This window comes from Petaurus breviceps, unplaced genomic scaffold (assembly GCF_028583685.1).
Source record: "Petaurus breviceps papuanus isolate PSGF00001 unplaced genomic scaffold, PetGlider_PUasm1.0 37, whole genome shotgun sequence".
NCBI classification, from domain to species: Eukaryota; Metazoa; Chordata; class Mammalia; order Diprotodontia; family Petauridae; genus Petaurus; species Petaurus breviceps.
In genome coordinates, this window is record NW_027186296.1 from 74011458 (window position 1) to 74035601 (window position 24144).

At 41.1% G+C, this 24144-nt stretch overlaps 1 protein-coding gene across 1 annotated transcript; it reads left to right on the top strand.

Moving 5' to 3' along the window:
- Window positions 1–783: 783 nt before the first annotated feature.
- Window positions 784–22885, top strand: CUNH15orf40 (chromosome unknown C15orf40 homolog). Its single transcript, XM_069098716.1, has 4 exons — window positions 784–1320; window positions 4212–4338; window positions 17297–17424; window positions 22011–22885. The coding sequence occupies exons 1-4, from the start codon at window positions 1003–1005 to the stop codon at window positions 22104–22106; spliced, it is 669 nt and encodes a 222-aa protein (XP_068954817.1). The 5' UTR covers window positions 784–1002; the 3' UTR covers window positions 22107–22885.
- Window positions 22886–24144: the final 1259 nt, after the last annotated feature.

A 24144-nucleotide genomic window follows, 5' to 3' on the forward strand; every position in this document is an offset into this window, starting at 1 on the left:
GGTTCTAGCTTTGAAGTATATTTCTGATTAAGGGTCTTTGCTAATAAAGGTTTCTCTTTTTTAGTTTATAGAAATAGTTTGATAATAAAAGTACACTATTACACTGTATTGATATAATTCCTGATAATATGACTTCTGCCACCTCCAGTTTTTGTAGTTTTGATCTTACTTCCAGAATCTATTACTGTTTCAGATACTGGCAAAAGTAGGGAATATTCTGACCATTGCCTCACTGGAAAGCCAATCTGCAACTTTCTCACTGCATGATTCCAATATATTAAATTTCTCTCTGATTTGTTGGTAAAGTATAATTTAGACTAAATGTTTTCAAAATTTTTAACAAATGGGTGATACTGATCTCTTAGCTACCCAACCTTAAAATAACAGCGACCGTATGCTCTGCATAGTCTCATATGTAGACACCATTCACTAGTTAGTGATTCATTTTGTTTCTACCAACTGGCTCCTTCCTCTGCCTTACAAACATGCGCTACCCTATCCTTAAAAACAAACCACGACCACCAAAAACTTTCACCTGATCTTGTCATCTTCTCTGCTGAATTTTATTTCAAGATTATGAAAGCTGTTAAGCCGCTAAATTTGATGGTATTTTCTCTATTCTCACCTGCTTTTCTGTACCATTACTCCTCCCCTGCTGGCGTCTTTCTCCTTTGGTTTCAGTGACACTGTTCTTTCTCCTGTCCTGGCCGGTTCTTAGGCTTTTTTTTTTTTTTTTTTGCTGGATCATCTATCTCCCAGCCATTAAGCGTTAGTATTCCCCAAGCCTCTGCCCGGGCCCACTTCTCCAGCCCGTGTTAGACCTGCACTCCCACTGTCCGGCTTGTAGGCCAGTTAACAAAGATCCGGCGCCTGGTACGCGCCAGACATTGCTGACTGACCCTGCGGAGGGGAAAAGGCCTATTAACAGAGCTGGTGTCTGCTGGGGATGACGAAACACAATTCCAGACTTGGGTGGGGTGAGGGGAGTTTGAGGTGCGGCCAATGAAAATAATCCCCACACCTTTCGAAGACCGGGGTCCTGGAGGGGCCGGGGCCACACCTTCCCAGGGCGTTGGTGCGCCTGACGCGATGACCTCGGTCAGGGGCGGAGCCTTCTCCCGGAAGCTGCGCGCTCTGGCTCCGCCCCCGACGTGCGTCCGGGCGCAGGCGCGAGGGCCGCCTCTCCCACCAGCGGTTCTTTTATTCCGGGAGAAGACACAGCGACTCATGCGTTGTTTCAACCGCTGGGCTGACGGGGTCTGGGTCGGCGCCAAGGCACCGGCGGCCAGGCTCGCTTCTGGCGCAGGGATGCCCAAGAAGGTCAGTGGCCCCTGGCAGGGCTTGTGCCGTGAACCTCGAATATCCGCGACGGGGCCTTGCGGGGAAGCCGGATATGAGGAAGATTTTGTGGGGGCCCCGAGGCGCCCTCGAGGCCGGTCCTTTAATATTACCGACGGGGACACTGAGGCCTGTGGCCCGGCGACGTTGTGTGAGGCCGAACCTCGTGGGATTCGGATCCCACGACTCCTTTTCGTGCTCTGGCCTTTACGCTTACCCGACGGGTTCCGGGGCTTTACTGAGGCTCCGCTTGCCCAGGGCGGGACCGTCGTGGTAACTTTATTGGGTCCTCCCTCTCGTTTTCCGTATGAGGAAACTGAGGCCTGGAGAGGTGGAAGAGGCGGAAGAGACGCGGGGTCAGGGCAGGGCCCATTTCTTAGGCTGTGCTTAGCCCTTGTGATGTTCCACCTAATACTAGCATATTTTTGGTGAACGTGCCTTAGGTTTTAAACCACTCGACCTCTGTGTCATTCAGGTATTTCGTCTGCTTAGCACGAAGTACCCTTATCACATTGGCTCACCTTGTTTCCAACAACTTTGCTCACAGCGGTCCAGTGACAGTGCCTCAAAAGGACAAAGAAGTCCCTAAGAAGTAGTGGGGGTACAGTGGGCGGGGTGATGATGGGTTTAAGTAAGTGGACAGCCTCCAGGAGACCTTGGGCCTGTCCCTCAATCTGCCTGGGCCTCAGTCTGGGCTTATACAAAATGAGGACGTTGGCTTAATGGCCCCTAACAACCCTTCCACATCTAAATCTGTGATCTTATCCTAAGGTTAAATGACCTGCCGAAGGCTGCAGTTAGTTTCAGAGCCAGGATTCAATTGTGGATTCGGTTCCTGCAAGTCCAGCACTCTGCATGTTATTTTGAACCTTTTATTATATTATGAATGAATCCACTCCCTGCCTTCAATCACTTCCGTGAAAATGACTTCCAAAATATGTCTCTAGCCCCAAACTCTCCCCAGGGCTCTGGTCCCATTTTTTTCCAGTTACTTGCTTGTTCTCTAACTGAATACCTTGCCAATAGCTAATATCAAACCTGTGGAAACAATCTTCACCAAAACCCCCAGCATTTCTTGATGGTGGCCACCTTCCAGTTATCCATGCTCAAAAGTTTAGTTATTTTTTACTCTTTTTTTCCCTTCAAGTCCAACTAGTTGCCAAGTGCTGCGGATTTTGCTTCAAAAATACCTCTAATATCGATGCTTACCTTTCTATTCACCCTAATGTTTAAACACCACTTGCCTGCACTGTAGGGTAGTCTCCTAACTGGTTTGTCCTTCACACAGCTGCCACAATAAAAATTTAAAGCACAAGTATGAGCACATCACTCCCCTGCTCAGAAATCTTTTAGCATTTCCCCATTGCCCATAGCATAATTACATAATACTTACTTTAGCATTCAGGACCTCTTACAGTCTGACTTCAATCTCTTCTATTTCTCTTTGTTGAAGTCCTTTTCTACCTTTCTGTCCCTAATTATAATAGTCTACTCATATTGATGGAGCACTTCAAGGATTACAAAAGACTCCTCAGAATGACCATGTGAAAAGTGTAGTTTTTCCTCTTAGAATTAAGGAAACTTCATGCAAGAGAACTCTTGCTCATGGTCACATAGAGAATAACCTTCAACGTTTTACTCCCCTCCCCAGATTTGAAGTTTTAATTAAACTGAACCATTAACCAAACTGGACATTGTTTCCCAATCTCATTTTAATCTTTCCTGCCTTGATGTATGGAGTCATTCTACTTCTTTTTTGTAGTCTTCCTTCAAAGCCTAAATTAGGTGCCACCTCCACCTTGTCCTTATGTCCCTAAGTCAAATTGATCAACTTCCCTCATATTTCTTAGAGTGCTTTGAACCTATTCTTTAAGTTTCACATTCTGCTTTGTAGCATGTTGATGTGTATGTGTCTTATACTTCCTATTGGGTTGTAAGCTCCATGAGAGCAAACTTTTTCATCTGTGTATCAGTATCTAACACAGTGCTTTGAATATAATAGGCACTTAATGTTTGTTGAATTAACTTATAAACATTAAATGAACACCAAGAGTGCTTTTTGGTGACTACAACTACATGTTTCTTATTCTCACATAGCTTAAAATATAATATGGAAAATAAGACAGATACAAATAACTATAATGCAAGGCAGACTGCTGCAAGTTAAAAATTTCATAGGAAATTAACAGAGGTTGGTGGAGGTGTTCAGAGAAAGAAGAAATTATTCCAGCTTTGCATGCAGGGTGGAAGGTGAGTAGGAAGACTTCAGCAGAGGTGTCATTTGAGCTGGGCCTTAAAGTAAGGATAGATGGGATTTGATGCATTGGGTTAGAAGAGAAGACCTTTCAGAGAGAGGGAGGAAACTGAACAAAAGCAGTGAGGTGGGGACCGTTCATGAGGCAGAAAACTCACAGATTTAGAACTGGAAAGGACTTTTACAAGTCGTCTTATATGTAAAATAAGGAGGTCGAATGAAAAAACTGAGGTCTAAGGAGGTTGTCACTTGTTAGAACACTTGACAGTGTTCTCTTTAGTGTACAACATTGCCCAATATGCTGAGTATATTGGGGGGATAAAGTATCCCAATGTATAATAATTGTCATAAGAGTGAAGTATGAGAAGTCAAGTCAACAAGTATTTATTATGCTAGGCACTGTGCTTAGGATACAAAGAAAGACTGAAGCAGTTCTTGCTGTTTAGGAGCGCAGTGTAATTGGGGATACCACATGCAAATAACTATGTACAAACAAGAAGTCTTCTGTATAAATTCCACATGTTTGTAGTTGTCTAAGAATCAGATAAAGTTATGTGTGAAAGCACTTTGTAACCATAAAACACTATATAAATTTAAGGTGATGTTTTTATTCTTTTAGGGGAAAGGCCAGAATAAGGAGCCAGTGAAACCACTTCCTCCCACTGGACCTGTGGCAGTTGATCAGAATGGTTCCATCACAATAGCTGTTCATGCCAAACCTGGCTCCAAACAAAATGCCATAACAGGTATATTTGAACCAAGTAGTTGAATTTACATACTGCCTACTGAGTAGTATGTCATGGTTTTGTGGCTCTGCGTGCATTATTTGCCCTAACTTGTGTAGTTATGAACTTGTTTTGCCAATGCGTTTGTTTCCTACTTCTATAACACAGGATTGATCATGAAATTAAGAGGTTCTAGGATCTTAGGATTTGAAAGCTAGAACCTGTTTTCTCCATTTCTAAATTCTGGAATTGACAATAAGCTGCCAACCTTCTATCTATTATCATTGTTTTGAAAATTAATACGTTACATTTTATTTTTTTTTTTGCTTTTTGGAGAGCAATTGGGGTTAAGTGACTTGCCCAAGGTCACATGGCTAGGTTTTGTGTTAAGTGTCTGAGGCCGGATTTGAACTCAGGTCCTCCTGACTCCAGGGCCGGTGCTCTATTCACTCCGCCACCTAGCCACCCCAAAATCTTAGTTCTTTTTTTTTTTTTAAGCAATTGGGGTTAAGTAACTTGCTCAAGGTTACACGACCAGTTATTTCTAGGTGTGGTGCTGAGTTTCTGAGCCCGGGATTCGATCCAGGTCATCCCGACACTGGAGCCGGTTCTCTTATTCACTGAGCCACCTGGCTGCCCCTAATACGTTACATTTTTTAAAATAAGTTTTTATTGGTGTCTTCTGTTTCTTGAATCTTCTATCCTTCTGGATATCCTCCACTAGCCTTCTCTTTCCCATTCACACATAGGCATCCTATATAATTAATAGTATTTTTTAAAGGGAAAAAAATGAGCACAGTCTATCAATACATTAAAAAAGTCTGAAAACGTGCAATTCCTATGGACCTCCCACCTTCCTGAAGAGGTAAATTGGGGCTGTCCCCAATTTTATTTTATTTTATTTTTTTTTATTTTATTTTATTATTAATATTGCTTCATTAGAGTCATACTTGAGCTTCATAATTTTATTACATTCATTCTGCATCAGGTCATGTAAATCTTTCCATGCTTTTTTGTATTCATCTTGTACTTCATTTCTTACAGCATAGCAATATTACATTGCATTCATATACACAGTTTGATTAAATACAGTATATTACAAATATAGCAATTTTTCTAAGAGATCATTATCTGGCTTCTTTTTAAATATTACTTTCAATACCACGGATCTTATGAGAGATTCAGTATGGGATAGTAGAAAGAGCAGTAGAATTAGAATCGAGGGACTTGGATTCAAATCCTTCTAACCAGTACTAACTGTGTTCAAATCATGATATTTAAATTTTCTCAGTCTCAGTTTCCTCATTTCTAAGATGGAGAAAATAATATAGTCTTGTGAGATAAATAAGACAGGTATCAAATGAAAATTTGTATAGGAAACTTATTGTAAACTATAAATTGGTATACGGATGCCAGAAATTATTGTTGTCATATCTAGAACTTAGGTTTTAGCTTTTGGTTAACTTTAACTTGTTCACTTCCAGGAATGGAAGTATTTAAGGTGTTAGGGAAATTATATGGAAAAAAAAAGTGTCATGGTATAGTGGAAATAGCTCTGAATCAGGAATTGAGAAGCCTAGATTTTTACCTCTGCTACTGGTACGTGGTAAAATCTCATCACTTCCTACTCTTCCTTTTCCCTGTTACTGAATCACCAAGTAAAATACTCCCAACCCTTCACCTACTCTTCTCTATTCTCTTCAGCCCCACCCCTCTTAAGTCTCCTAACTCTGCCTCCCTTTTCCACTAGGCCCACTATAATTCCTGTTTAGTAACAGGAATTTCCCTTCATTCTAGACTTTTTCCTCTCATACTCCTTATCTCCTTACACACACAGAGCTGGTATCCTCCAGATGGCACTACAACCTTGGCTATCCTCTCTATCAGTGGCTGGAGTTTTCTCTTATACTGCCCCTTCACTGACCACATTACATCAGTCCTGGAAGAGAAGTCAGAATATGCTCAGAATTTGCTCCCCACTGCCATTTCCAGACTCTTTTTGTAGACATCACTCAACAGTGTCTCCTTTGAAGTTCAATATTTATCATTCAAATCAAAACAGTTGTTACCTTGTGACCTCTCCTCATTTCTCAAGGAGCTCAGTTTCAGACTTTTCTTCCCATACTCTTAACCTCATAACACGGGACTTCATTCAGGGTTGTTGTGAAGATCAAATGAGGTAATATTCACAAAGCACTTTGTAAACCTTAAAATGCTATATAAGTGCCATCTATTATTTTAATTGTCCAGCAACAAGTGGCAAAGCCCAGAACTAGCATAAATTTTACAGTTGTAAATTGGATTTACTAAACCTGAGTGCAAGGTGGAAGAATTGTAACTAGGTAGCAGGTTGAAAAAGATCTTAAGGTTTTAGTAGAATGCAAATTCAATATGAGTTAACAGTTTGCTGTGGCAACTAAGAAATTTAATAAAATCTACATTCCAAGGGTTATGGTGTCTAGGAATATAGGAAGGGGATAGCCTTGCTGTACTCTGCTCTTGTCAGACCATATTTGACATTCTGTTTCAATTCTGGAGCCACATGTTGGGAAGGGCATTTATAAACTAGAGAATCTTCAGGAAAAGTCCACCAGGATAGTGAAGTTTGATTTGGTTTAAGAGAGATTAGGCTTATTCTGATTAGCTTCAGAAGCAGAACTAGAAGCAGTGGGTGAAAATTACAGAGGGATAATATATAAACTTGACAAATAGAGCTTTCTCATAGTGGAAGGGGTGGCTAAAAGGAAGTAGATTTCCCCATGTTACAGATACTTACGTTAAATTGGATGGCCACTTGTTTACGTTGAAGGTGCTGGGATCTCCTTCCCAGCCCCAGCCGTGTCTTACCTTATTTCCGGTCTTCGGATGTCTCCGGCTTCTTGTCTCCAAGAAGAACTTACCCCCACAGAACACCCAAGGACACGGAGGTTGCCAAGCAAGGCTGCTCTTTATTCAGTTACATCTTAACAGTGTGGCCATCAAGCAGGAACAGAACAGAACAAAGCAGAACGGAACCACGGGACAGAGAGAGAGAGCTGGAGCCTCCCCTTGCCTTTTCCCTAATATCCTTATCTTTCTTCTTTCTGTCACATGTCATGTGGGAGCCAATCGTGCACACTCCTGAGTGCAGGGCAAAGGAGTATGTGTTAAGAGGAGTCCGTGTTGATAAGGCACGTTCAATGCCATGTCGGCCCTTTCGGCCTGGCAGAGTCGGCCTCCACATCTCCAAGCTCCTGCCCCTCAGAGGTCACGTGCACCCCCTCCAACATCTTGTGACTGCTGCAGTGTCTCTCACACTCGCGGCTCTATCATCTTCCTTTTCTTGTTTTGCGGGTGACCACCAAGGGGAATAGCCATAGCAACATGTCGCAAGCTTGCATGTATAATAGAAAAAGCACAGCAAAGTGCAATACAACCAATGATAACTATAAGTAACGTTTGCACCAAGGAGGCTCCCAGCCCCGTAAGCCATGAAGTGGTGAAATGACCACGTATCCAATCTACTAAATCTTGGGGCCCACCTGATGGTATGGTAAAATTATTAGCCACTTGTTGAATTTCCCTGGCTAAGAATGTCAGTTGTTCTATTTCTTCAGATACATTGGCTGCCAGAAAGGCGCCCTGTAAATGTTTCTCTATTCTTTCCCATAATGCAGGAAATTTAGACCCAGTAAGGTTTAAAGGTAGAGGAGTAACACATATTGTGGGTTTATATTTCCAATGGCAGGGTATTTCTTGCATAACCTCCTCTAGTGCCATTTCATTACCCCCTGCAAGAACAGCTTCCTTCAAGGCTGATATTTTCCCTTGAATACCTTTATCTATTCTAGCTTGCAAATCCCATGCTTTTGTTTCTTTGTCCATAAAGGTTTTCAATTGTGAAGCTATATATCCCACTTGGTCATATAGCTGCTGTATCTGAAATTCTTGAAAGGTGGAAATAGCTAAATTTACAACATCAAACACAAGGTCCAATGCCTCTCACTTTTCCCTCCTTATCATATCTGTCAAAGTCTTCCAAGCCGCTTCTGAGGATGCTGCCCAGGGCATCATGGCCTTTGCCAGTATAATGACATACCTGGGTTGCTTAACATTAGTGCACCTCTCTTTGGGCTGTACTGATTTATCAATTGTTTCAAGTCACATTCACGCGCTTCCACCTTATACTGAGGTGGAATGCTTTGAAGTTTAGTAGTCTCGATGCTGGAACAATCTAAAAAGGCATAACCTTGCGGGGCCCAAACCTCCCCCAAGAAGTTATATAAAAACATATCACAAGTCGCATTGTGAGAATGAGTATAGTTCATCCCATCTGCAAAGATACGATACCACACTTCATATGTATTGTCAGTGCAATTTGTGTCTGAGGTGGTGCATTGGCAGACCGTCACCCATTCCTGAGTTTTGTTCATGGCGGCCCAGACTTTCCAGAGTTCGTGATGACATCTCCTTGCTTTGATGCAAGGGACAGGTGCTGCCAATTGCTGCCACACCTTGTTTCCTGGACTGTCCCAAAAGATTAACTCTATGTCTGTGATGTTTCCCACCTGCCCCCGGATCGGATGTCCTGTACTGCAGGCCACTGTGTGTGACCATGTGTCCATTTCCCCAACTTTGCAACCAGAGAGGTCAGTAGATAGGTTACCAGTAGGAGACCCTTGCTGTTCATGTGGAATTGCCAACATAGTAATATTCAGGCTGGACGGGTGAGTAGAGTCTCGAGCCCGTCATCTTCCTGTGGACACGTTATGTAGTTTGAGTTCAATACATCCTGGAACACTTTTTTCCGCAAAACAAATGGGGTAAGAAGGTGTTAAAAATGTGAAGTTGAGGTTGGAAATCGTTATGGTGTTTCGTTTTGTTTTAGGGACCATGGACCCTACTAAGCGAGATATGTTCCCCCTCAGTTCAAATGTGGGAGTCAGCTCTCCTCACCCCACAAGGTGTACTGTGGGTGGGTGTTTTATGAGAGCCCAGGTCCATTGTCCCTGCATGTCAGCGGCCTGGTCCTCTGGGGGCATTAACTGCGTCCAGTTTCTTTACGCATTCACTGTTGTCACATGCAATACTGCACAGAGAACCATCGCCTGCATGGCCGTCAAGCTGACTCCACAATTACCTTGTTGATTTCTCCATTTCCACCATCTCGGCTTTCTGGCTCTTGGTCCACTCTTCCTTTTCTGGCGTTTCTTGTGTTTCCGTTTCTGGCACACCTTGTCCTGGGGATTGGTACCTGTGGATTGTTCTTGCTGGCACCCAAGATCCTCCTGTCTCAGGTTCTCCATCTGGAATGACATAAGCATATCCTGGTCCCCACGTTAGAACCCACATCAGGCCATGCCATTGGCCTTTCATATCTTTCCACATCACTGTAACGGGAATGTAAATTTTAAAGATCTTCCCTGCCCCTAGGCTAAAGTGCACCTGGAGCCTGGGGTGGGAGGCTTGTTTTTCAGTAGATACTTCTTGATTGGCCAGTGGGTCCAGAAGGTTGTTACATTCTCTGAGCCAGGAGAAGGCTATATAAGCCCTGATGTGTAGCTTTGTTTTGGGGTTCACTTTGAGAAGTCTTCTGTGATTTGATCTGGATTCTGGGAAGCCGTTGTCCAGAGCCCCCTGGCTTTGAAAAACCCAGATGTTGATTGGGTATGGATGTAATGGCTGGACAGTTTGGAAAGCTGTCTACTTGATCTGTTTCTGTCTTGATAATTCTGCCTGTATACTTTGAAGTTCAGGGTGCTGACCTTTTTCCCCTGAACAAGGTAAACGATATATGTCTGACTGATTAAAGTAAGCTTGTTAACCCATTTTGAGTTGCTTTCCTTTAACAAAGCAGATCTAAGAACCTGTGGTGGCAGCCACCCTGTGGACCCTGGGGTGCTTGCTGCTACAACCACTTGGTTCCCCTTTTCTTTGTCTTCTTTTATGTGCAGCCCTGCTCTCAGTGTACCTTGTTTGGGCATAAGATGCCAAAATTTTAAGGCAGGGGTTAGGTCATCATTCCCCAATTTTAGATAATTATAGGTATACACTGCCATATGTAATGCTGTTTGTGTCACTTTTCTCCGAGGTTTCACCCCAACATCATCCTTCTGTATACACTACCATATGTAATGCTGTTTGTGTCACTTTTCTCCCCAACATCATCCTTCTCTCCCTTTTCTTGTTTAAGAAGGATTATTTTCAGCATTATATTTGCCCTCTCAACTATAGCCTGCCCTATATGGAATACCACAAACGTGGCGAATTTGAAATTCATCACAAAATTTAGCAAAACTTTTGGCTGTATAGGAGGGACCATTGTCTGTTTTCAAAGTATGTGGGACTCCTGCCACACTAAAGCAATAAAACATATGTGCAATTACATGCCTAACTGCTTCTCCGGGTTGTATGGAAGCCATAAGGAATCCGGAATGTGTATCAACAGTTACATGTATTAATTGCTGCTTCCAATGAGTAATATCCATTTGCCAGATTTCATTAGGTCTTTCTCCTTTAGGATTAAAAGAGGAGTGAGAGGGAGGTGGTCTAAATGTTTATGCAAGCTAAACAGCGTTTCACAATATCAGCAGCTTGGTGGCGGGATATACCATAAAGGTGTCTTAATGATCGTGCAGACAGATGGAATCTATTATGTCCTGCTATAGCTCTTTCCTCGGGAGAAAGAGTCCCTGTCCATATTGATCCTAGTAAAGCATCTGCCACTTTGTTCCCTTCAAATATTGGTCCTTCTCCAGCCGTATATGAACGGATATGCATGATGTATATAGGCACCTTCAGCTGAAATAGGTGTTCTTTCACCAACAGGAGCAGTTTCCTGATCTTAGATGCTGTCTGATTAATAAAAATATCGGGTAGCATTTTGATAGCATTACAGGCATATAGACTATCTGTTACTACATTAAAAGGGGGATGAAATTTCTCTATAACTTTTATATTAGCCCATAGTTCATTTTTTTGAGTGGAATTAAAGGGTGTATCCAACACTAACTGTATTCTTAATTGGGGACAATAAATGCTGGCCTTCCCTTGCTTAGTGGCATCTGTAAAGACATTAGGGCCATCCACTGGAATCTTGCTAATAATACAATGTGGCATTGTTACTTCAAACTGCTGAAACACCTGGGCTAAAATAGGTAACTTTGGAGAACTTTGAAGACAGTATGGCAATAAATCCAAAACATCATCAGCTTTCCCTGCCTGTATAGACTCTACTAAGCCTTTGATCCATATTTTTGGTGGGTGTCCAGGGACCATGATAACTCTTTGTATTGCTCCCTGTATCAGCTATGCCATATTCACAGTGCCTATGGAAATTACAAATATGCTGATATAATTATCCATCACAAAATACATCAGGCTTGCCATATGGGGGAATAAGCTAGAAAATTTATTAAAATACCAAAATACTGAGTCCCAAAACCAGAAAGTGAAAGCCATCAGAGTAGTTATGAAATTGGCACAGGTAGATAAAGTAGAAAGCACCCACATTCTCAAGCCTTTAAAACAGAACAGGCTACCTCAGGCAAAGGTCCTCCTCTCCCTACTCACAGCAACCACCCAGCGTCCAGGAAGCGTGCTCCCAGCAGCTCCGGCCCCTGGCAGTCCTCAGCAGGAGTCCTTAGCAGAAATTCTGGCTGACTCAAAAAGGGCTTCGCGCTACTGCGGCCTCTGCTGCTGCTGCCGCCGCCGCCGCCACCACTGCTAGCCACCGCAGGAACTCTAGCTTGGTTTCCACTTCCTCTTGCTCCGCCCCTTCCTGCTACGTCAGCAAGTCCAGTGGGGCATGGAAGATCTTTAAATCCCATAACCCTTACACCCCTGTGACAAATTCCTTTATAAGTTCTAATTTAGGAACCAAAGCTTTTTCCACTATGTTTAGGATATATCCATTCAATAATTCCATGACTCTGAAAGATCGCTCCAAACAGGGGCTCATCTTGTAGGCAAGTAACATACACTTCTTCCCCTGCCCTCAATCTAACTGGAGGCCCCAAAAGCTTTCTGGATCTGTGACAAAGCTGTTAAAGCCTCAGGAGTCCAACTCCTAGGGGACCTCAGGTCGGAATCTCTTTTTAACAAATCATATAAAGGTGCCATCATGGATGGAGGAATTGGCACAGTGGTCCTAACCCACTGTATGCTCCCCACTAAGCGTTGGAAATCATTGAGGGTCTTATATTTTTGGGGCTGTATTTCTGGGGCCTCTTTCCTCACTACAACATCAGTTAAAACATATCCCAAATATTTAAAAGGAGGCTCTGACTGTATTTTTTCTGGGGCTACTATTAGCCCTTGTTCAGACAAGGCTTGTAATACTTCCTTTAAAACTGTTTGTAGCTTTTCCTGTTTTTCTGTAGCCAATAATATATCATCCATGTAATATATAATGACAACTTCTGGATTTCCCAACCTTATAGGTTGTAGAATCTGATCTACAAACCATTGACATAAGGTAGGACTATTTGTCATGCCTTGTGGTAATACCTTCCACTGATACCTCCTAGCAGGTGACTGCAAATTAATTGAAGGAACAGTAAAGGCAAATTTTTCTCTATCATCTTGATGTAGAGGAATAGAATAAAAACAATCTTTTATGTCTATAATCATTACTCTTTATCCTTCTGGAACCATATTAGGTAAAGGTAATCCGGGTTGAAGTGCTCCCATAGGTTGTAAGAGGTCATTTATCTTTCTTAAATCAGTGAGCATTCTCTACTGCCCACTCCTTTCTTTATAACAAACACAGGGGAGTTATATGGGCTGAATGAAGGTTCTATATGTTCAGCCTGTAATTGTTCCTCCACTATATGGTGTAAGGCTGTTAGCTTTTCTATTGATAGGGGCCACTGCTCCACCCAGGAATATTTATGTGGGAGCCATTTCAATTTGGGTAGTGCTAACATAGTGGTGACCCCCACTAGTTTGATTGCAGGTAAATTCCCATCCCTTCCATAATGTCCCGTCCCCAGAGGAAAGAGGACAGCCCTGTTATAACTAATGGTCGAAAGATTCCTTCTTTATCCTCTACTGCCCACCGTAAAAACTGTTTTGACTTTTCAGCAATCTGCGGTCCCCCTACCCCAGTAACTCCAACATTCTCTCTTTGTAATTCCCATTTGCGTGGCACTTCCTCTGGATCTGGCACAGCATTACGCCGAATTAAGGACTACATTCCTTGTGCCACTCAGCTTTCCATATCAAAGCCTGACGGGGGTAAGGCATGCAGTAGCTAAAGTCTCCCAATCTCCAGGGGTACACGCGATGCGAGTGACCCAATTAGTCAAAGTCTGAATCACAAAGGGTGAATTCGGTCCGTAATCAGTACATGCCTGCTTCAGGTCTTTTAACAACTTAAAAGGTACGGGAGTGTATTCCCGACCAGGATCATTCAAATTAACAGGCCTTAGGACCAGGTCCCATTCAGTCAAGTCCTCCCCAGCTAAAACAGCCTCTTCCAAAGAAGCAGTCACTAGGTTAGGCCTAGTACTCCCGCTAGGTGTCAGTATTGCACAGTCCCCTCCAGGAAAGGACAGGAACTGAGGAGGAGGCGGAGGGGGAGGACTGGGCACTGGGGGAGGAAGCAGCTCACATTGTAAGTTCTCTAAAGCTGTTGTGAGTGCCTCCACTTGTTTTTGAAGTTTGCTCACTTCCTTATCAGGGGCCTGTGCTTTCTCATCCTGTTTTGTCTGCTCGACCTGTTTTGTCTCTCCTTTCTCCTCCATTTTGTTCTGTGAGAAGGTATCTAGTGGAGGATAAATTTCTGGCACTCCCTTCGGCCCCTCTTTTTTAGCCCTCTTCTCAGTGGTACTATCACGTACCAAATCTTCTGCCTCTTCTTCACTAGAACTAGTACTTTCTCCTAGGAGGGACTTCCCTGTCTGAGATGCTTGGGGTACGTTGATCGGGGGGATGGGTCCATAAACAGACGCTTTTACTAGACTGTATATCATGAAATCTAAGTCCCTAATCTGCCCTGGATTGTCTTTATCATAGGATGCTAGCTGGTTCCCAATTACAACCCATCTTTGTATATCTAGGGTAGTATATTCCACCCAAGGGGATGTTCTCCAGATAATTTCTACAAATCTTTGGCAATCCTTTTGTTTCACTTTTATCCCTTTGTTCTTCACTAGGTTATAAATCTGCCTTGCATAAACTTCCTTGTCCGTGGGTTTAACAACTGGAGGTGCAAAGCCTGACCCATGTTGTTTTTATTCCCTCTGGCTTCCTACTTAAGGCTTCTTGTCTTAAGTAAGGCTGTGGGGTCTTCTGAACACAGTCCCTTTATACAGGTCCCTGTTCAGGGGCCAGCTGCTGGGATCTCCTTCCCAGCTCCGGCCATGTCTTACCTTATTCCCGGTCTTCGCATGTCTCCGGCTTCTTGTCTCCAGGAAGAACTTACCCCCACAGAACATCCAAGGACACGGCGGTTGCCAAGTGAGGCTTCTCTTTATTCAGTTACATCTTTTTTTTTTTTTAAAGCAATTGGGGTTAAGTAACTTGCTCAAGGTTACACGGCCAGTTATTTCTGGGTGTGGTGCTGAGTATCTGAGCCCAGATTTGATCCAGGTCATCCCGACACTGGAGCCGGTGCTCTTGCTCACTGAGCTACCTGGCCACCTCTATTCAGTTACATCTTAACAGTGTGGCCATCAAGCAGAAACAGAACAGAACAAAGCAGAACGGAACCGCGGGACAGAGAGAGAGAGCCGGAGCCTCCCCTTGTCTTTTCCCTAATATCCTTATCTTTCTTCTTTCTGTCACATGTCATGTGGTAGCCAATCATGCACACTTCCGAGTGCAGGGCAAAGGAGTATGTGTTAAGAGGAGTCCGTGTTGATAAGGCACGCTCAATGCCACATCGGCCTTTCCCAAACCAGGCCCCCACGGCCCTGCGCTCAATGCCATGTCGGCCCTTTCGGCCTGGCAGAGTCGGCCTCCACATCTCCAAGCTCCTGCCCTTCAGAGGTCACGTGCACCCCCTCCAACATCTTGTGACTGCAGCAGTGTCTGTCACACTCGCGGCTCTATCATGAAGGGAAAGTTTTTTTTTTCTTTCAGATATGTGTTTATTATAATAGCCATTGAGGTCCCTTCCAACTCTGAAATTCTGTGAATCTCTGCCTCGTCCAGGCTTACACAAGTTACCTAAACAAGTTCCTGAGGGAGGGTCTGGGATAGATTAACTGCTTCATGAGGCAGCTGGAAAGAGCTATGGAGTTAAAGTTAAAAGACCTGAGTTTGAATCTCAGTTCCATCATTTATTACCTATTTGATTATAGGTAGGACACTTCAGCTCTCTGGGCCTAAATTTCCTCATCTGTAAAGTAATGTTATTAGATTAGAAGAATTTTCCATTTCCAAATCTTATGATTCTAAATAACATTGAGACAATACTGACAGATTGTTCTCTATGAGGCAGCATTGGTTTGGGGGATGGAAGTGAGGCAGTGTGAACAGCTTCTACAGACTAAGTTCAAATTTTTATCCAGTTCATTTTGGTCCCATAGATTCTGAGTCATAGAATTGAATTTTAGAGCTAGAAATGATACTTACTCAGTGCCTTTTACCTCATATCCACTTGCTTGTTGGTGTGTGAGTGAATGAATGATTTTAGTCGTCTAAATTTATAGATTAGGAAATCAGATCCAGTGAGGTTGTAGAGCCCTGCTAGGCAGTTGGGGAAAAAATGTAAAACCTGAATTGTCTCTGCACTCTTGGAGCTTCCATTCTAGTAGAATAGCATATACAGATAGATATAATCTGTAATATTATGTGATAATTGCTTTTTTAGAATTGTAAAACACTGGAATGAGAGGTCCAAGGGAGGCAGTTGTTACCTACCGAGGGATATGGAAAGCCTTAGCAAAAGAAGTGGTACTTCACTTAGGTTTTAAAGACCAGGTAGGAATTTAGAGCATGAAGAAAGGGAGGGTGAGCATTGTAGGCATAGGCAATAGCCTGAGCGCAAACACAATACATGTTCTGCTTTGCTGGTGTGTAGTGTGTGGAGCTAAGTAATATGAGATAAGGTTGGAAAAATAGGCTAGTGCTAGACCTTGAATGCTAGGCCAAAGTGTTTTAGTCTGGTGGCAAAATTTTTGAGCAAGTACAAGATGGGATTTAAGTCTCAAGATTATTCTGGTACAAGTGGGATGGACAGATCAGAGTAAGGAAAGAGAAGCTAGAGACAGGAAGTTCTTTAGGAGGCAATTGAAATTGTCTAGGTGGGTGGCACTGAGATACCTAATGACAGACTGGGTTAAAAGGTAGTTGCAATTTTGGATAGTGATGTTGTGGAGGTGGAATCAACAGGATTTAGTAACTTATTAAATTTGAGAAATAAGGGAAAAAAGCAAAGTGTCAAAGATAACACCAAAGTTTTGACAGTTTCAGAGTGGTTCTACAGACAGAAATAATGAAGTCAGAAGGAAGAGCTTGTTTGGGGGATAGGGGTAGGAGTGCAGTTCACTTATAGACATAATAAACTTGAAGTGTCAGTGGGACACATCCACATTGAGATGTCCTATTAGAGGTGTGGGTCTGGAGCTCAGAAGAGACCAAGATTGATGATAGAGATTTGGGAGTCACCTGCATAAAAATGAAGCTGTGGGATTGAGGGAAAAAATTTTCTTTAAGGGGCATATTTATCTCTTAGAGTCTGCATGATAGTGGATAAAGAGCTAGCCTCAGAGTCAGAAAGATCTAGGTACAAGTCTCACCTCTCACATAAACTGACTCTATGACCCTAGATTAATCACTTCGAAGTCCTAAGTAACTCTCTTAACATTTATTAGTTGCTAAGCAGGTATAGGGAGCCTCACCTGGCATTTTCTATATCAATGACATCACAGATATGGTTTTTAAAAAACCCTCAGATTTATATTTTGTATTGTTTTTTTAATTATGTCTGATTTATCTAACATGTTTTAAAATGAGCACCTTCAGGTCAAAATTTCAAATCATTTTTTTACAGATGTGACAACTGAGAACGTAAGTGTAGCTATTGCTGCACCTCCATCAGAAGGGGAGGCTAATGCAGAACTATGTCGGTATCTTTCCAAGGTCCTGGAACTTAGGAAGAGTGATGTTATCTTAGATAAGGTATGTGAGAGAGAGAGGGAGAGAGAGAGAGAGAGAGTGTATAAAAATGTTCATGTTATACATCATCAATCACCTTGTGAGCCAAACCTTTTGTCCCACTCAGCTATTAAAAAAAACCTGTGTACCAGTCATTAGTGTCCATCATTCTTTCTTCAAAATGACGTTTGGATTTGTCTCTTTGCCATCCCAGCTGACCCTCTAGTCCAGGATCCTGTTATCATTATTACATCTTCCTGTCTTGGAGTTCTTCTCCCCTTCAATCCATTTCTGTGCATTGCTGCCAGACTTTAATTTTTTTTTTTTGCTTTTTGGAGGGCAGTTGGGGTTAAGTGACTTGCCCAAAGTCACACGGCTAGTAAGTGGTAAGTGGCTGAGGCCAGATTTGAACTCGCATCCTCCTGACTCTGGGCAGACTTTAATTTTCTAAGGCATTGCTTTCATCCATCATGTCAGTTCCTTAATTAAAAACAGTGACAGTCATTTTTAATGGTCACTAAATACAATGCTAAGTTCTTTTAAATACAGAGAAGTGAGGCAGCTGGTGACACAGTAGAGAACTGGGTCTGAACCTTAAACTCTGTTTGCTTCAGGTTCCTCATCTGCTCCTCACATACTTCTCAGGGTTGTTTTGAGGATCAAATGAGATAATAATTATAGAACACTTAGCACAGTGCCTGGTACATAGTAGGTGCTATATAAATTTTATGTAGTAGTAGTAGTAGTAGTAGTAGTAGTACTAGTAGTAGTGGTGTAAGATACATTACTCGCCTACAATGGTGAGCTTAGAGTCTCCACTGAAGAGAAATCACATGAATAAAATGAGCAGTTGGTACATGACAGGATATAGTCAGTAAACATGTATTGAGCACCTATTTTTTACAAAGTATTGTATGTTACAATTTGTGGGTTTGATCCAAATGCTAAATTAGAAGTTTCAAGATCTATCATATTTGAACTTTAACCTTATCTATCTTATACAATATTATCTTCAAATTCTCAGCATTGAAGAATGACCTAATTGTAAATGTTTCTATGATTACATTGGAAACTCTGCTGTAGTGAAATCTTTCTTCTTTCTACCTCACTCATAGCCTGTATTTATTGCCAGTTCTGACCCTTTCTTCAAGCTGGTTCTTCTGAATGAAGTTTATTTTGTCCTCCTTTTCACCTCTAAATTTTATACAGCTTTTAAAGCTCAGGTTAAGTCCCTCCTTCCCAACAATATACCAGAATGGATAGAGTGCCTTACTTGAAACAAGAACACCTGGATTTACATCTTGCCTTGGGCATGTCTAGCTGTGTGATCTTGGGCAAATCTCAGGGAATCTCAGTTCCCTCATCTGTAAAATGGAAAGAAAAATAGCTACTACCCCATAGGACTACCTGCATTCTCAGGCACTTTAAGAGTCCATGTTAATGACACCACTGATATCCTAACCACATAATTTCTTTTTTGGGGGGGGGGGCTGGTGCAAGGCAATTGGGGTTAAGTGACTTGCCCAAGGTCACACAGCTAGTATGTCAAGTGTCTGAGGCCAAATTTGAACTCAGGTCCTCCTGACTTGAGGGCCGGTGCTCTATTCACTGCACCACCTAGCTGCTCCCCACATAATTTAACCTTCTTAACTTTAATTGTGTGCCTTACTTTGGACTTCACCATCTCCCAGAGTTACATTACTTCTAAAGGATGAAATTTGTCAATCTGTTCACAAACCTATATTTTGAATATAACCTATTAATAAGTAACCATATGAAAAGGTGCTTAAGTTCCCTAAATAGAGAATTAAGTTCCATAATTCAAATCAAAGAGAAGTTAAGATAATTTCTTAAACCCACTTGAATGGCAAAAATAGCAAAACAATGATTAAATTAAATGTTGTTGAAGCTTCAAGAAAATAGGACCTCTATTGCATTATTGGTGGGATAGTAGATTGTTAACAGATGTTTTAGACAGCAATATGACAATTTTCAATCACAAAACTGATCATATCCTTAACCTAGAGAGTGGAAATAAAGGGGTGTATATAAGAGGTGTTAGGAAGGTAGAAGCAACAAGCCTTATAAATGGATTGGTTATGTGAAGTGAGTTTGAGGAAGGAGTTGAGAATGACACAGGCTATGAGCCTGGGGGATTAGGATGGTGGTGCCCTCCACATTAATAAAGAAGTTTGGAAGAGGGGAAGGCTTTCTTTTTTTATTAAATCGATTTGTTTATTTACTTTTAGTTTATAACATTTAGTTCCACAGTCCCTTGAGTTTCAAATTTTCTTCTCTTCCCCCCTCCCCCCAGTCATGGCAGCATGCACTCGAATATAGGATCTACAAATATGGAAAAGGGGAAGTCTTAATAAGAAAGATAATGAGTTCTTTTTTTTTTACATACTGAATGTGATTTGCCTAAGGGATATCCAATTTGAAAAGTCAAGGAGGCAGCTGAATCCATTAGCATCATTGGGAAAAGTCACAAAATTAAACTAATCTTATATAAACTAGGTGCATGACCTTAACTAGCCTTCATTGATGCTAGGCAGCCTTCCCTTATGGCCTTTCTACCTAATTCCCTGCCATAATTAATGCAAAACTTCTCTTCTTTAGCCTACTGCAACACACTTTAAAGTAGTGCCTTTGACTCTTACTGTACTGAGAAAATTGAGATAATCCAGAGAGTTCTGTCAACTCATTTTCTTCATGCTTGAAACTTGTCAGACTAGGATTACAAAATATTAAATTTTAAAAAGCTGCCATGAAAGTTAGGAGAGGCAGCGTGGGAAAGTGGATGAGGAGCAGCATTTGAGTCAGGATGACCTAGATTGGAGTTTCACATATACTGGCTGTGTGACTGGGCAAGTCATTCAACCTCTGTTTACCAGGTAATTTTTTAACTATAAATTGCAGAAGAGTTGCTGATTTGAATTGGTAGAGGGAGTTTTCTCACCAGAATTCCCAAAAGTAATGAAGTCATAGGTTCAGACCAAAAAGGAAAAAAAAAAAGCCTAATATCGTTTTTTTGAGGGTGGCTTGTGGGTAGGGAGAGAATTGGGTTAAAGTGACTTGCCCAGGGTCACACATCTACTAAGTGTCAAGTGTTTGAGGCCAGATTTGAGCTCAGGTCCTCCTGCCTCCAGGACCAATGCTCTATCTACTGCCAGCTAGCAGTAATCTAATTTAACCCTAACCTCATCCTTTTACAGCTGAAACAGACCTACAAAGATGATATTACTTGTCGAAAGTCACACAAATTGCAGAACCAATTTTTTTATTCTGCATTTTAATTTTTTACAAGGGATGGGTAAGGGGGAAGGATATATTTAGAATTGACAGTGATATAAAAGCAAAAGATTTCAATTTACAATTTTGTAAACAAAGTTTATTTCTGTGATCTTTTATGTTAATCTTTCTACTTCCCCTGGCACAACACAAGTAAGACTCTTAACTACTACGCGTACCTCACCCATTCCATTAGCCTCTAAACTTCATATGGCTGCTAGACTTGTCTTGCTTTTTCATAGATCTAGTCATGTTACTCTTCTGCTCAAAACCCTTCAGTGACTCCCCATTACCTGTTATGAAGTTCAGGCTCCCTTTCCTGGCATTTGAGTCCTTCCAGTCTTATGTTGCATTATTGCCTTCCAAATATACTACCGTGTTTCCCCGATAATAAGACCTATCCCGAAAATAAGCCCTCCCATTACTGTGTAAGATTCCTCTAAAATAAGCCCTATTGAGATTGCTACTGTAGTGAAGGTGATCCCCTGCGCTACACGCTACATTACGGTACCCTCTGTATGCACCGTTCCCCCCCCCCGCCCCCCGTGAAACGCACACAGTGCTCTGAGCTACATCCAGTCAGAGCTGCAGCAGTGAGCGCGTCATCCTGTTCTTCCCCAGTGATTTGCTTATTGAATAAAGGTACATTTTTTTGTTCACATTTGCCTGTTTATTAAAATTGCTGTCAATGTTCATTAAAATAAGCCCTCCCCTGAAAATAAGCCCTCTGGTGTTTTTCTGTCCAAAAAAATAATAAGACAGTGTCTTATTATCGGGGAAACACGGTATACTGCAGCCAAACTAGACTACTCACCATTTCCTGAATTTCTGAACTTGTCTACCTCCATTACTTCACTCACCATGTTCCCTGTGTTTTTAATGTCTTCCCTTCCACTTGTTGTATTCCTACCTTTTTAGAAGCCTAACTCTATATCACTCTCTCTAGTAAGGCCTTCTCTGATCTCTTCAATTGGTAGTGACCTTCCCTCTTGCCCTTCCATCCCACATCTCACATAGTACATGTGCCTTTCCAACATTTATCATAAATCATTTTGAATTGTAGTTGTGTGTGTATGTTTCATATCTTCTAATTAGTTTGTAAGCTCCTTATGGAGAAGGGGTTTATATAAGTCTTACCTAAATTTTTTATCTTCCCAGTGACTAGGATTTGTACTAGGTTCACATGGGCTTAATTAATATTTATTGAATTGAATTTTTGAATGTAAACAAATATGTGAGAAAATTGTTGTTCACCTATGTTCATTATAGTCTTTTATTTGAATGTTATATCTGATATTCTTTATTTTATTTTGAACCAGGGTGGTAAATCTCGTGAAAAAGTGGTAAAGATTTTGGCATCCACAACACCAGAAGAGATTTTGGAGAAATTGAAAAGGCAAGCAGAAGCTCCCTAAAACAAACCAAAAAAGCCAGAAATGAACATTATCTTTTGCAGAACTTTTTTTTTTAAATACTAAAGAAGTAAATTCGTAAGGAGAAGAACTTAGACGATACTTGAAAGATAGTGCTTTGAAGAAAAACAGGTCTCTGAAAATACTCTCCGTGGAATGTTGGAATTGTCAAAATGTCGCATAACTAATTAGGCAAAGTATACTGCAACCAAACTTCAGTTACTCCTGGAAGTACTCAAACCAAGCCATCATGGTCCACTTCTTAAAATTTAGAACTGGTTTGTTAATGCTATATACCTGCCCTAAAGCTTATTTTATGGACTGTTACTTAAATTTTATGGAACCATACACTTAAAATGTTGAAAGAGATCTTAGAGATTACCTACTTTACCCATCTCATTTTTACAGTTGATCAAAGTGCCAGAGAGGCCAAGGGGCTTGTCTAAGGTCACACAAGTAATCGGCATCCCTGAGACAAGAGCTTACCTCCCTTCACTCCAGTGACAGTGTCCTATATATATCACACTATTGCTTTGACTGATATTTACAAGTATTAAGAGACTTAAATAAATAGAAGCAGCTAGGCAGTGAGTAGAACCTTATACTTGAAGTAAGGACAGTCACTTCTTAGAACTTCAGTAAAGTCTCTAAGGCTCTAGATTAGAGATGGGTTGAAATGTGGGCTGGTGGGCAAAGGTCCTTGACTTATTTTTGTAAAGGAAATGTTGGATTTGTTGAATTGCAATTGGATAATAACATTTTAAAATGTATGTTTAAAAACACTTCTCTCTCTTGTTTTTGTCTTTTCTCCATACCTACCTTTTTAGTGGAAATCTTTTCTTAAATCAGATTATATAAATCAGGTTTCTCCCCCTACAGTATTACTAAAATGTTCACTTAAGTCTAAATCTGTTTTAGTTGGAGTAAGAGGAATACTATGTTCCAAATTATTATATAGAGACACCTTCCCCTACAATTGCTAAAGTAGTTTACAGTAAGCTTATATCATTAATTAGGAAAATTTGGTGTGTATAAGCAATGTTTTTGTTGAAACCCTAATGCATAATATGTTCTTTATAACTAAGATATAAAAGTAGGTTTTATCTTTTGAAGATGTTGTTTGTTTAAAAATATTTATTTTGCTGTTTTTATTTCAGGTTAATAGTCTAGTTAGTAATTTACATATTGAAGCAGGTACTGCTGGAATCATTAAGAAGTAATACAACATCTGCATTTTGTAAGATTTTTTTTTTTTACACTGTGCTAAAAGGACCACCATTCTTATCATCCAGACCAACAGATACTTTAATAACTTAACTAATAACAGTAGTTCCCATTTATGCGTAATTTGGGATCAGCCACAATTAGTAACTGAATTGATTATTCAAGCCAAGTTTTCTAACTCTCAGTCTGCTTTCCACTACACCACTATTGGGCAGCTTTGTATAGTGGATAGAGTGCTAGGAGAAGACCTGAGTTCAAATCCAGCCTGACAATTTGTGTGACCCTAGGCAAGTCACTCTTTGCCCTGTTTGCCTTTGTTTCTTTATCTGTAAAATGAGCTGGAGAAGGAAATGGCAAACAACTCCATTATCTTTGCCAAGAAAACCCAAAAAAGGGTTCACAAGACATGACTGAAAATGACTAAACAACAAGAGCACACATACCACTGTTCTTCTAAATGTAATAAGCAAAGATTACTTTTGGAAGTCTGAAATGTTAAGACTTCATAACAGTGAAATAAGTTACATTGCATTTTAACTTTAGATTGAAAGCTAGTCTTGAGACTAAATTCTGAAACTATTAAGGGTTTCTTTATATTAAGGTTTTCTTTCTTTATACAAGGTCTTGCCTCTTTTCAGGTCAAAAACAAATCAAACCTGCAGTTCTTTTGGGGCTGTTTGGAACTATAGAGCTTCCTGCTCTATAAAATAGTGATCTCTAAGGTTCCACTCAACTCTAACATTTCATGAGACCATGAGCCTCTTCTAAATTTAGAAGTATTTGATACCTAACATTTATGTAATATTTCACAGTTTTC